General features: G+C 39.8%; 1 protein-coding gene across 9 annotated transcripts in view; it reads left to right on the plus strand.

Annotated features, from left to right (window-relative positions):
* traf7 (TNF receptor-associated factor 7) overlaps window positions 1–14,693 on the plus strand; it is a 67,588-nt gene that overhangs the window by 29,421 nt on the left and 23,474 nt on the right. For 4 of the 9 annotated variants that reach the window (XM_078558894.1, XM_078558897.1, XM_078558895.1 and 1 more), the window contains 8 exons: window positions 11–148; window positions 380–446; window positions 1,857–1,914; window positions 7,607–7,698; window positions 10,291–10,407; window positions 11,085–11,177; window positions 13,148–13,181; window positions 13,527–13,710. In XM_078558894.1, coding sequence (XP_078415020.1) covers window positions 45–148; window positions 380–446; window positions 1,857–1,914; window positions 7,607–7,698; window positions 10,291–10,407; window positions 11,085–11,177; window positions 13,148–13,181; window positions 13,527–13,710 — 749 coding nt within the window. In that variant the 5' untranslated portion in view covers window positions 11–44. Of the gene's footprint in view, window positions 1–10; window positions 149–379; window positions 447–1,856; window positions 1,915–7,606; window positions 7,699–9,637; window positions 9,791–10,290; window positions 10,408–11,084; window positions 11,178–13,147; window positions 13,182–13,526; window positions 13,711–14,693 lie in introns of those variants that run through there. The other 5 variants (XM_078558898.1, XM_078558902.1, XM_078558899.1 and 2 more) reach the window with 3 other exon arrangements.

The following is a 14,693-nucleotide window of genomic DNA, read 5'->3' on the forward strand; positions in this document are numbered from 1 at the left end:
TCCATAATAGGGAATGGACTTAAAATAGAAGACTGTTCTAGATTATGACCTCAACCAAGAGCAATCGCTACAACCGTTTTTCTGGAGGTGCAACAAATATACCAGCTATAGACAATACAAGCATTGTAAGTGTCATATATCATGTCAAGTAGATAGAATTGACCTGTTTGGATGGTAAACCCAAGAATTTAAAACTCTGTACGTTATTGTCCTGGAGCCATAATATTTTATGGTATTTTCTGAAATTGTTTGAAAACCAGGCAAATTGAATACTACATCATGTGCCATTAAACGTTTGTAATAAGTGGATATGCCACAATACACTGGGACATGGCTTTAAGCCTGCATTCCCTTTACACTGACGAATTTCTAATTTCAGTCATGTCACTGTTAGGCGATGTCACATGGAGACAAGATGCTATGCAGGAAGAATGGAGAACTATCGGGTGGGTCCTCCTTTTGGCTACTCCCATCCTTTTCAGTTACCAGTTTGCATAGCACTGGCAGGGGAATGGGAACAGGGCAGATCTTACCTGGGGGTATTGTGTGGGAGAGTGAAACTCAATGAGAAAACAAGGGAAATATCACTTATAAGAGGGCCTTTGAAGCTTTACAGTGATCCAATAAGTTTAGAAGAGCTTCAGCTAGAAAGATAGAAGGGCTGCTGCCGCTGGCTCCGTTTCTGCCTCCAATTTCCACTTCTGTTAAAAGTGCATGGATATTGGGTAGGAACGAGATCAGAATTGACAGCAAGTCTTTTCACCCTTGCCCAAAGAGTGGGATAGCCTGCTGACAGTCAAGACATATTGCCTTAAAAGGCAGCATACTGAGATTCAACCAGAAAGCTTCCATTCCCACAGCAGTGTACTTGAAGATTTGCCAGGTGCAGATGCTACAGTTTAGAAGCATGTTTACTGTACAGCACTTTTCTTTTGGTTTATTATACATTTTGTTCATCAGGGTTTCAATGTCTTATTAATGACATTGTTAAGGTTTAATGGCAATCAATTTGTTAAACAGGTGATGGGCATTTGTCCACCTGTAATTGGGGATAGCTGGGACACTGGTGGGTTAGAGTTGTGTTGACTGTGAATGAAGACAATAAACTCTCTCCAGCAAAGAAAGCTGCTGTGCCTTAGTTTTAACTTCACCAATCAACACAGGGGACTGAGGAAAGAGATCACCATATAGTCAGTAACATTTGTTAAGTTAGCTGTATTAAATTGTGCCATTTTACAAGTGCCAATGGGCCTGCATTTACTGAGATTCCACTTTTGAGTCCAGTGAGAAGAGACATCTAGTTCCCAGTCTCTTGTGAACCTGACCACAATCCTAAATGCCAGTGCAAGATCATTCATGTAAGGTAGGGAGAAGAGGGGGTTGGGTGTTTTGCCATTTGTGGCATTACTGAGTTGTGTGCCCCAGCAGTTCGGCAGAAATTTCATAGCAACGCCTGACCACAATATTAAGAGTGCCTTTAATTACTTATTTTAATTATTAATTTGCTAAGCAATCAATTACCATTGGGAGACTTGGGGCCCCACACCCACTGGGACCTGGTCTCATCCTGGGGCATGGAAATTTATCTGCATCATACAAGTGTACTTGCTTACTGTTGGGGGAGCAACATGGGTGGAACTGACAAGACATCTAATGGATAACATCATCCTACCAGTCTTGTGTCTTCTGGTGATGTCCACATGAGGAAAAGGGGCTTGCCCTCAAATCTGATGCAATTTATCCGGAAATGCAACAAGTCAAAGCAAAATTCTAGCCTGGTATCCACCCTGAATGCACTGTCATTGCAGACAGACCAGGAGTTTAAGCTTCCTTTTTTTGCTTTCTTTCAAAAACAGGCAAGAATGGAAACCACTTTTGGCCCAGCGTATTCCACTGTTACTACCATCACTAAAGGTAAGTATGACTGTAAGTGACTACCGAGCAGTGTGAGTATGCAGTGAAAATTTCACCATCTAGTAAGTTTGAGTGGGCCCATCAGATCCTGGTAGTCATATTTAACAGAACTAAATATTAAAATATACATATGAAGGATCTGGTTCTCTATTGCATTGGGCTCCTGGGTTGAGTTAGTCAGTCCTACTCTATCATCAATTTTTTTTGAAGTGCTTAAGGTTTTAAAGAGTGAACTATACAACTCCATAGCATTTTTTCAATGCACTCACTACTGATACTAAATGTTGTGGTGCACACCAGATTGGTCTGATGCAAAATGAAGTAACGTGCATTAAAACTGATCTAAATATTCACCTGTCAGCTTATAGTCAATTCAGTGTTTCAGCTTATCATGACATGATCACACTGTGTCCATATTAAAACCCAGAGTTAGTCATGACATCAAAGTAAACCACCCCTAGTTTACTGTTCAGTAGCCTGATTTGATGATAGTGTTTGATTAAAAATAATGTAACATTTATCTGGCCTGTCTTAATGGATGTTGTGTTTGTATATTGTGTGATTGAACAATGTTGATTAGTATTGCTGAAAGAGATGTGTTGAAACTTTTCGTCTTGCACTCATCAGGGCTCTCTGCAAGAATACCAATATAAAGCGAAAACAATTTATACTGGATGTGAAGAGAGTGCTGATTGGTTGTTAGAGGCGTTGCCATGGACAATGCACCAGTGATGGTGGTGACTGACAGTTAACTGCCAAGCGTTTGAAAGATAGTATGCAGATATAGCAGGTAATAAGGAAGGCAAATGGAATTTTGGCATTTATTGCTAAAGGAATAGAGTAAAAAAAATAGGGAAGTGTTGTTGCAACTGTACAAGACATTGGTGAGACCGCACCTGGAGTACTGTGCACAGTTTTGGTCCCCTTACTTGAGGAAGGATGTAGCTGCACTGGAGGCGGTTCAGAGGAGGTTCACTAGATTGATTCCAGAGATGCAAGACTTGTCTTTTGTGGAGAGATTGAGCAGTTTAGGCCGATACTCGCTAGAGTTTAGAAGGATGAGAGGAGATCTAATTGAGGTATATAAAGGGGATGGACAAAGTAGACGTGGAGAGGATGTTTTGCCTTGTGGGGCATTCTAGAATGAGAGGCCATAGTTTTAGACCAAGGGGTGGTAGGTTTAAATCAGGGAATTCACTACCTCAGAGTGCAGTGGATGCCGGGATGCTGAATAAATTTGAGGAGATAGACAGATTTTTAATTAGTAACAGGTTGAAAGGTTATGGGGAGAGGGCGGGAAATTGGAGTTGAGGCCGAAATGAGATCAACCATGATCGTATTGAATGGCGGGGCAGGCTCAAGGGGTTGAATTGCCTACTCCTGCTCCAAGTTCTTATGTTTGAAATTTAAACCAGACAGCTTGACCCTATTTGATCAAGGTATTGCCCTGAGGAATGAGTCAGCAAATGGCTGTCATTTATTTTGTCAGTAAACCTGACAAAGTGATGGGAATAGTCCCTTAACAAGCATGACTATGTCAACAAAATGCATGCCATTCTTAATGACAAGTCCAAATTCATATCCATTGGATCTGTTCCTCAACATGACTAGACAGCTTTGCTCGAAAGTAAGCTTAAAAAAAAACTTGCTGGACTTGTGTGTAAGAGCGATGAGCTACCATGTGACAAAGTTCATCCTCACGGTTCGCTATGTCTGCATATGTATGGGCTGCCCAAGACACACAAAAGCGATGTCCCTTCATGCCGTATCTTATCAGTGACCGGTTCTGCACAACATGAATTGGCCAAATGGTTGGGTGAATTGTTACAACCCGTTTTCACCAAGTTCTCCATCTGCATGGTGAAGGACTCCTTCACATTTGCGAAGACCATAAAGGACTTGCTTTTCGATAGCAATGCTTTATCTATGTGCTTATCTGACATTGCTAGCCTATTCACCAATGTTTCACTTAAGGAAGCCATAGATATTTGCGCTGCAGCACTAATTCATGGCGATCTAGACCTGCCACCATTGCATGAATCAGTACTCATTGAACTTACGAACTCGGCAGCTTGCACAGTTGAGTTCAGTTTATGACACAGTGTATATCCAAATAGATGGTGTTTCCATGGGATACCTTTCAAACCCATCTTTTTTTGTTGGTTTCCATGAGAAACGTATCTGATGGAATGACACCTAACCTCCTACCCCTCGCATGTTTCCTATATGTGGATGATACATTTGCTATTTTTAAATCCACGATTGCATGTAATCGCTGAAAGCAAGCATGCAGATGCAGCAAGCAGTTAAGGTGGCAAATGGTATGTTGGCCTTCATTGCAAGAGGATTTAAGTACAGGAGCATGGATGTCTAATTGCAGCTGTACAGGGCCTTGGTGAGACCACGCCTGGAGTATTGTGTGCAGTTTTGGTCTCCTTACCTAAGAAAATATACACTTTCCATAGAGGGAGTGCAGTGAAGGTTCACCAGACTGATCCCTGGGATAGCAGGATTGTCATACAAGGAGATATTGGGCCAACTAGGCCATTATTCACTGGAGTTTAGAAGAATGAGAGGGGATCTCATTGAAATGCATAAAATTCTGACAGGGTTGGTCAAACTGGATGCAGGGATGATGCTCCCTCTGGCTGGGGGGGTCTAGAACAAGGGGTCACAATCTCAGGATACGAGGTAGGCCATTTAGAACTGAGATGAGGAAAAACCTCGTCATTCAGAAGGTGGTGAACATGTGGAATTCTCTACCACAGTGGCTGTGAAGGCCAAGTCACTGAATATATTTAAGAAGGAAATAGATAGATTTCTAAACTCAAGGCATCAAGGGTATGGGGAGGGTGCGGGAGTATTGCATTGAGATAGAGAATCAGCCGTGATCATATTGAATGGCAGAGCAGGTTCGAAGGTCAGAATGACCTACTCCTGCTTCTATGCTTCTATGTTAATAATTTCCTTACATGTCTTAATGGGCTCCATTCTGCGCTCAAATTCACCTTTGAAATGGAGCAGTAAAATGAACTCCCCTTCCTTGACTTTCCCCTTCCCCTCCCCTAGTTGAGAAATCTGCCAGGGTGTTCTCTACCACGATCTATTGTAAGCCTATCTTCACTGGTCAATATACATGTTGGGAATTCTTACACTTTCAAATGCTATAAGATTGGTCTTATCAGCAACCTTGTAAATAGGGCCCAAGTCGTTTGCTCACCATGCAAGCTTGATGCTGAAATAGAACGCATCAAAGGCATCTTGCAGGGTAATGGCTACCCTGATCAGATTGTTTTACGCTGTATGTTGTGCAAACTCATGAATGGGCCTAAGGCCGTCACTTTCGGCCCTGAAAAATGCCCAGAATACCTTGGATTACCCTGGAAGGGCAAGGAACTCAAAAATTTGAACAACAGGTAAAGCTAGCTGTTTCACGCTGCTACTTTGCAGTAGCAACACTAATGGGGTTCACCACTAACAGGATGCCGCTGTCAAGCCAAAAAGACATTCTGCCTATCATACAAATGAGTAATGTGGTATATGAATTTCAGTGCCAGTGTGATGCTAGTTATGTGGACTGTACGTCCCAAAGACTGGTGGATCTTATCAAACAGCATGTCCTAGCCGTTGTTCGCAACGGGCAAGGTACAGATCGTACCCAATCAGCTTGTGCTCGTAAAGTTCAAAACATAGTGTCCAACATTAGATGTGATTCTGCAATTGGACAACATTTGCGAAATAATCCTTAGTGTGCTAAGAATTATGCTGACAACCAGCTTAAGATTGTCAGTCGTGCTTGCAGTGTGGCGCATTTGCGTATACTGGAAGCTACAAAATCAATACATAGGGCCCTGTTCTTTGCAGACAGAAAGAACATATACACACGTTGCGCCTGTTTCAGCTAAACAAAATAAGTGACAGCCATTCACTGACTCATTCCTTAGGGCAATGTCTTGACCAATTAGGGTCAAGCTGATTTCAAACAATGCTTGGCAGTTAACTGCCAGCCACCATCGCTGGTGCATTCTCCATGGCAATGCCTCCACCAATCAGAGTCCACTTGATAACCAATCAGCATTCTCTTCACATACAGTATAAGTTGATGCTTTCCCCTTACATTGTTATTCTTGTGAAGTGTCCTGATGAGTGCAAGTCAAAAAGCTTCAACATGTTTCTTTATTTCAGCACTACTCAAGTGTTGTACTACCAAACGACTAATGTTGATTAGTATAGAGTTAGTTTAATGAAGTAGTAAGAGTACTTGATGTTATCGTTATGGCAGTGTTCCTAATTGACATTTTCGAGGCAAAAGGAAAATTGAGGAGTCTTGGCCAGCTGCATCTTATACACATGGGCAAAGGAGAGAGATGCAAATTTTCCTGTGATTGACCCACCTTTAATAGTGCAAATTTTTCACCTATTAAATTTCAGGTGCCTTCAATCCATACATAGGAAATGTGTTACATTTATACCATAGTCATAGACAAAACCACCAACAAAATAATAGTAGGTACAATGGAGACCTCCTAGATTAGAACAAAACTATTTAGTTCCATGACTTTCAAACTTTTCTGGGCTGTGAAAAGAAAGGAAAAGAGAGAAAGGCCAAAATATGTAATCTCTTCATTGCTTTAGCTAAGACAAATGGCAGTACAGAGTGCATAAAATGTCACTGAGCCCCTCCACTACTTCTGGTTGTTATTCTTCCACTTTTGTTTCTTCACCTTTTTCTCCACCTGTTTCCTCTTCTCTTTCCCTCCTTGCACATCCCTTCTATCTTTCTGTCCTCATCTTCTTTATTCTCTCTCTCTCTTCTCTGTCTCTCTCTCTTTCTTTCTTCACTTGCTTTTCTTCTCTCGTTCACCCTTTTGCTGCGGTAACAGTTCTGCTTTGCGGCTACTTCCTGCAGTATTGGAGCTGCCAAATAGGTAGAGTGTAGTTAGCAGTGTAAAGGTGAGGGGCTTGAGCAGATGTCTCAGCCTAGGGAGTGGGACTTTAAAAGTGGCCTGAAGATGGGCTGCTAACATAAATATTAAGAAAAAAACAAAAAGCTAAAAGCTACTGCAGATGCTGGAAATCCAAAACAAAAACAGAATTACCTGGAAAAACTCAGCAGGTCTGGCAGCATCGGCGGAGAAGAAATCAGTTAACGTTTCGAGCCTTCATGGCCCTTCGGCAGAACTGAAGCATAGTTAGAAGAAGGGAGAAATATATTTCTCCCTTCTTCTAACTATGCTTCAGTTCTGCCGAAGGGCCATGAAGGCTCGAAACGTTAACTGATTTCTTCTCCACCGATGCTGCCAGACCTGCTGAGTTTTTCCAGGTAATTCTGTAAATATTAAGAAGTTGGCTTGCACAGAGTTTTGTCATGGGTCTGTCCAAGCTGTGATAGACTCTGTTGCACTAGTGACTGTACTTGCTGTACCTAATAAATATTAATCACTATTGAGCCACCAGCAACTAAAATGCTAGATTTCTCTGTGGCTGGCTATTTGATTCATTTCTAACTGATAAATAACTTGACACATAGTAAAAGGCTCGGCCAAATAATGAGTTGACGCATTTAAATTACTTAACCTTCCTTCTGTGAGTAAAGGCAATAAAAGGACATTAATTTGTGCAGAACACTGAAGTGCCAGCATAAGATGATTTTAAAATGAAAGAGGGCTCATTTTGTTCTGTTGGTACGCAGCTGACGGGACAAATACCTTCAAGCAGCATCGGAGGACTCCGTCATCCTCCAGCATACTGACCTATTCACCAAGAGATGAGGACGATGCAATGGTACGTAATTTCGGGCTCCTAGTTTCTTTTGACATCCTTCATATTGAACTGTCTCACCTTGTCCTCAAAACCTGTGCCCGAACTGTACCACATCCACGTCCTCCACCCTCTTGAAATTCTTAAAGATCTCTTCTGAAGTTCTACCTCTTCTCCAGGGAGTAATAACCCAGAGCACACAAGTTTTCCTGATAACTCAGTCCTCTATGTTTGGGAATCAGTGTTGTATCCCTCAGAATTCCCTCTAATATTTCTGCTTCCTTCCGTTAATACAGGTAAACATGAATACAACACTCCAGATGCTGCCTCATCAGGGCCAGATACAACTTTAGCACCTCAAACTTAGACTTCAAAGTACAACCTTAGCTGTACATGCCAATCTTTTGTTTACTTTCTTAAATGCATATTTTGAACTGACAATTTTAATGACCTATCCACCAAAATCTACCCAGGTGCCTTTCCTCCTATTACCTCGAGCCCATCCCCATTAAATATGTAATCCATGTTCTCACTTCTTAATCTCATGACTTTACACTTGTCCACATTGAACCCTATCTGCCACCTCTCTGCCCCTCTCTCTTGACTGTGCATGCCCTTTGGATTATCTCATATATTTGGATCATCTTGCACCATACTAAGTTTAGTATGATCTTCAAACTTGAACATCTTGAGCAATATTCCATCTTCTAAATAATGGATAAACTTTTTAATCAATGACAGCTCCGATGCCAACCCTATGGAACTCCACTGGTAACTAGCTTGCACTCTGTTGCTTCTTGCCAGCAACCTCTCCATCTTAGCACCTCAATTTGTTGTCTAATATTTAGCCAGGCATCAGTCCACTTAATTATTTTGCATTCTGTCCCATGGGTATGCACCTTGTAGAATCAGTCTGTTACGCAGGACAGTATCAAATATCTTCCTCAAATGCAGGTAGATTCTTTATTATCCTTATCCTTGAGATCTGTAACCTCCTCCAGACATATCTAAAATTAACAATAACCTGCCCCTTCTGAACCCATATTGTCTTTCTCTAATCAGACTGTATCCTTCCATATCCCTTAATCTTTCCTCAAAGCCTTCCAACGATCCCCACAATCAAGGGAGGCTCACAAGTCTCTAGTGTGAAGGTTTCTTTCCCCCTACTTTTTTATTTAAACCACTACACGTTGTTTGCTAACCCATTGTGAAGATGACTGGATCCTTGTGAATTATGAATGATTAATATATTAGAAATATCAATATATCGAATCATCTGGTTTCACTTTCAATCATTTAAAATTGTGTTACAGATTTACAGAATAGGACTTACTTGTAAGTACAGTGGAGCAGTTGCTCTGAGGCTCAGAAGGATACTGCTGAAAGAAGTGTTCAGTGGACAAAGAATTTTGGCAAATTTCCGATTTTTCAATTTAGTTATTGGTTGCTCGATATCTAAAAATTTTCAGTGAAACAGAAAAATTGTACAGTATTGAGTTATTGCCCGTCCTTTGTTGGAGTTATTCACAGTTTGTCTCTCTAATAGTATGTATTGCTGTGGTTGGAATGCTGTGTTCAGTGTTCATGGTGTGACTCCTATCAAGAGCAATATGTGTGCATTAGAATGGACCCTACAACTCACCATTTAAAAAAAAAGAACCTGTATTTTTCGCGCTACTTGCAGTTCCTCATTCAGCCTTGGATCAGATAAATTTGATAGTTTGTTGTAGAATGAGTTAGTTTAAATTTAAATGTTAATAACTTGTTAACTTGTTTTTCTGGAACTTGCCTCACTTGTTCTAAGTACTTTTCTAACCATTTAAATTTTTCTGAAGCCAAAATGCAAATTTTTTGAAGTTGTCTGTGTAAAGCCTGTTGATGGCATATTTTATTGCCCTTGGTTAGGCCCCCAGTACAGGAAACAGCAAAGTGCGACTCATGTTAATTGAATAGCAGGAAATCACCAGATTTGATGGAATAGAAAACTTGGCAAAAGGGTTGCAGTGATTAGGACAAGTGCTGCTGCACAATGCTTATGTCGTCGTAGTTAGTCCAGCAAATGCCTTCGCTAACTCTATGAATGCGGAGACACTGCAAGTTTAACTAAAGTCGCAAGGTAAATTACTCTGTTTTTTCTAGTAAAAAGTATATTGTATTTTGAATTACATGAGTTATCTTTAAGGGCTGACTGCTTTCATACCATTACAGTGAGCTGGGCTTTGATATGCTTTTCCTAGCATATGAGTCCTTGTGGTAGTCATTTGTATGGCTGCATTTTTTAAATGGTTAGATATGTGGAACAGTGAAATAATTAATAGTTTTCACTCCCTTTTGGAACTGTGGAGTGTTGTGTATTGTTACTCAGTGAATGTTTTAATGGGACTAGGACTTTGGACTGAGTTCATTAGAATAGCTCAATATGTACTTTTAATACATAAATGGCATCATTAAATTGGTTATTAGACAATTCTAAAAGAAAATATTCCTATTGAACTTGTACTTAAAATAAATAATGGTGTTAAAATGGTGTACATGCTAATGATCAGTATTGCACCAGTGGAAATTAAATCCTCTTTGTGTATGCGAAATGCAAATGACAGTGATGTGTTTTTACAGCCTCCAATCAGTACTCCACGTCGGTCAGACTCGGCAATATCTGTACGGTCTTTGCATTCTGAATCAAGTATGTCTCTGCGATCTACATTTTCTCTACACGAAGAGGAAGATGAGCAGGTGTGTGAATTGTCAGTCTTGGGAATTGCTAAAGAGGAGGGCAAGAAGATAAAATAAGAATCAGTTCTGCTTAAAATGGGCATGAGTCTAAATAGATCGCTGTACGCATAGCATTTTCTTTTGTGCACTCCTGTTACTATGCTTTATGGTTAAAATTTTAAAATGTGTCTAAATCTAGTTAAGGGATACTAAAGTATCAAGTCGCCCCACAAAAATACTACAGGCTTTTGTCTAGAACTAGAAGCGTAACAATAGGCTTACTATGGCGCCCGACTAATAAAATCATTAAAATGATTAGCAGGTTGCCATTTCTGATCTCTCCAAAAGCTACCTTGATGTCATTTATCTTACTATTTATTTGTAAGATTTTATTTAGAAATTTAAACCTATTAAAATCTTTTAAAGAAGGTAGCAGAGTCAAAAGAAATTACCAGATTTGATGGAATAGAAAATTTGGCAAAAGGATTGCTGTGATTAGGACAAGTGCTGCACAATGCTTATGTTGTCGTAGTTAGTGGTTAGTTAAATGGATTGAAACCTAAAATTAAGCTAATTTGCAATTTCTATGAAGTAAACCATGGTTAAAAATTGTCAATTTGTTAATCTGGTTTGATATTCGGTGCCCGTATTTTGTGTGGTGATCTATTGTAATTTAAGATCCACTCTGTTCATTCTAGGAACCTTTGGTTTTTGCTGAACAGCCTTCAGTGAAATTATGTTGCCAGCTTTGCTGTAGCGTGTTCAAGGATCCTGTCATCACAACATGTGGGGTAAGCATTATACTTCTGATTTTTATTATAGCTCTTTAAAGTTTTGGAATGCGTTAATGCATTTATTGCAAGGGGAATGGAATATAAAAATAGGGAAGTTTTACTACAGCTGTACAGGACCTTTGGTGAGACCACATCTGGACTGCTGTGTACAGTTCTGGCCTTGTTACTTGAAAAAAGGATATAATTGCATTAGAAGCAGTTCAGAGAAGGTTCACTGGACTTGTTCCTGTGATAAAGGGCTTATCTTCTGAAAAAATGTTGAACAGGTTGGCCTATACCCATTGGAGATTAGAAGAATGTGAGGTGATGTTATTGAAACATAAGATCCTGAGGAGACATGATAGAGTGGATACCGGGAGGATGTTTCCTCTTGTAGGGGAGACTAGAACTAGGGGAGATGGGTTAAGAATAAGTGGTCTTCCTTTTAAGACTGAGATGAGGAGAAATATTTTCTCTGAAGGTTATTAGTCTGTGGCACTCTCTTCCCCAGAAAGCAATGGGGGTTGGGTCATTGAATTTATTCAAGGCTGAGTTAGATAGATTTTTGACAGACAAGTTATGGGGGGCAGACAAGGAAGTGGAGTTGAGACCACAACCAGATCAGCCATGATCTTATCGAATGATGGAGCAGGCTTGAAGGGCCAAATGGCCTACTCCTGCTCCTTAAGCCCTATGCTGCTATGACTTGTTTGTGTGGTCAACAGCCCAAAATTCACTTCAAGCAAAATAGTAGCATTTTTGCAGTAAAATAGCAAGGCAGTGAGATTTTTCAAATTTCTAGTGAAGAAATTTCACACAACATTCAGTCAATGCAAAATGTCCACAGCTTTTGTAGTCCAATAGAAGTATTACATTGTTTTAATTGACCACATTTTGAATTGCACTCCAGATGTTAATGCTGTGAAAGGGGCAGCACGATAGGAATGACTTTATGACATAACTCTTTTGGTGGGCACCCTCAATAACCATAAGTTCATAGGAAATGACTTATCAGTTTCTGATGTGTGCTTTTTGCAGCGGAGCTTCCTCATTGAGAGTGGGAACTCAGTAAGTGACTATGGTGTATAAATAATGCACTTAGCTTCTACTGTGTTCCTTTCCCCATCCTAGCAATATATATTGTGTGAATCACATTTTATTCTTGACATTTAAATTGTACTGCTTGGGATCACTGCCCCAAGGGACCCAGATTATTTTTTAAAATTTACTTTTTGTGTGGGGCGGATTGGAAGAGTAAGGAAGGTATTCAGTATTTGGTTTTTGCTTGTATCCATAAGCTTAAGCTTACCTCAAAATGAAAGATAGTTTTCATCAAAGTAATGAACTTTCTGATGTTTCGGGTATATTATACATTTACACATTTAGCAATAATTAAATTTGAGTTCAGCTTCTGCATGCAAAATGGCTTTATTGCTAGTTCTCCAGTTTATCTTGAAATATCACTTGCAAAATGGTCTCCTTGTTTGCTATGCAACGTTAAAGCTCTCACTCAGGAAGCTGTGAATTTTGCTTGTTAGCATGGAAAATTCCTTCAGCAGGAAGTAGGCATGCTGGACATGATGTCCAAGTTTGGCAAATATTTTCAGTGTACTGTGCAGCTGCATGTGTTAGGAAGGGGAGGTAATTACATGTCATAAAAATGAAGCTTGCAGTTATCATTCTAGTAGCCAATGCAGGGGAATAAGTTCCACATTTTGCCGACTTTGAATTGTTCATAGTTTTTATCGTAATATGAGTGAATCATGGATGTCTGGTTGGAGGAGGTCACCCTGTTTACAGAGAGTTGGCATTTATTGTTTCTTTTTGATCAGGACAGGAAGGAAACCCTTGCAGTATATCAACTTTAGTACACAAAACATGCTGCTGGTCTGAACCAGTTTAATCCACACATTCCAATTCTTGTTAATCTTTCTTGCAGTGATTTAAAATGGCACTTAGTAACACTGGTATTTCATTTTTTCTAATAGCACACATTTTGTAGAAGGTGCGCCTTAACATCTGGTAAGTTTCTGTTTTTGTGTACCAAAGTACCGTACTTCATGAAATTTTTCACAGAGTAATCACATACCTTTTACAGGGATTGTTCAGTGATCAGTGCAACATTATGTACTGTTCATAAAACATTTCACTGAAGACATATCATAAAAATTGTTTCAAGCCTTGTAAATTTATAAACCACTTCAAAACAAGCACATAAATATTAACAACTGTCACAGTAGTTTATTGTTCAGAAGTCCTACATTTAAAAAAAAATTGTTATGCAGAGTCTAAATAAAAATACACTGCAGTGCAGCACTGTCCTAAATATTGCTGCCTGGTTTTAATAAAATATTTTTGTGTTCTCAGAAAAGTGCCCTGTTGACAATGCAAAGCTGACAGTTGTAGTTAATAACATAGCTGTAGCTGAGCAGATTGGAGAGTTGTTTGTCCACTGTAAATATGGCTGCCGGCCAGCTTCAAATGGAAAACCAGGGGCCTTCGAGGTTGACCCACGCGGATGTCCATTCACTGTTAAATTGAGTGGTAGAAAGTAAGTTATACTTCAGCTTCTTAAATGGATGCATTTGTTGACTCAACTGATTTAACACACTGCTTTCAGCAAGATTCTACAATTTGCAGTTGATTAATGTGATTGCAGACTATTCTTTTTTAAGCTGGGCAAATTCCCCTCCAGAACTGTAACACTTTATCTGGGGCATATACGGTTTTTATCCATCCTAACGATTTACAAGAAAATGTTTTCCAATGCTTGAAATCATCCTCCTAAGGAGGCAACATCTCTTTGGACTATATACAGTCTCTCATACCTTAGTTGAAAAGCTTGCCATTCACCGGCTTCATGTCTTACTGTCTTGTAGGCCACTATCTGGTTCTTTGGATAAGCTGACTCTGGTGCATATTGAACATTGTATCTATTCCAAAAGCCATCCATAAAGGATGTCCCAGTCTGTTAATAGATATTGAGTATTAGTAGACAACAAAGTAATTATGTGCATCAATTGGCTGCTCAGTGGACATTAATTCACGTTAAAAATTAACTTTAAAATGATACCACATGTTTTTTTGAGACTCGGAACACAACTGTGCAAAAATGGCGGTAATTCTTAACTAGCTGCGCTGTAATCAATATTCCCATGCCTTTTGTACTTAACAGCGGGGACTTAGAATCAGAGCATGAAGACTTTAATTAGCTCAAGGGCTTCGACTCCTACCAAACCAGTTTGAACATTTATTGCAGATGTAAATGGATCTTCATTGATGTAAAATGCATTCTTAAAAATAAACTTTCACGGTACTGCTTTTGATTTCTAGCATAATTGAGAATATCCCCCATGAATGATCTAGTGTGACAGGGTGTTAGACACGCTGTCCAAGTATTTGCTCGAGTCTCATATCGTGCATTTGATGGTTGTGGGTTCAAGCCCCATTGCTGAGCTTCAGCATCTAGTACTCCAGTGCAGTACTGAGGGCTTGCTGTATTGTGGAAGCTGCTGTCCTTCAAATGAAGACCAA

Source organism: Cetorhinus maximus, chromosome 15 (genome assembly GCF_964194155.1).
Source record: "Cetorhinus maximus chromosome 15, sCetMax3.hap1.1, whole genome shotgun sequence".
Taxonomy (NCBI): domain Eukaryota; kingdom Metazoa; phylum Chordata; class Chondrichthyes; order Lamniformes; family Cetorhinidae; genus Cetorhinus; species Cetorhinus maximus.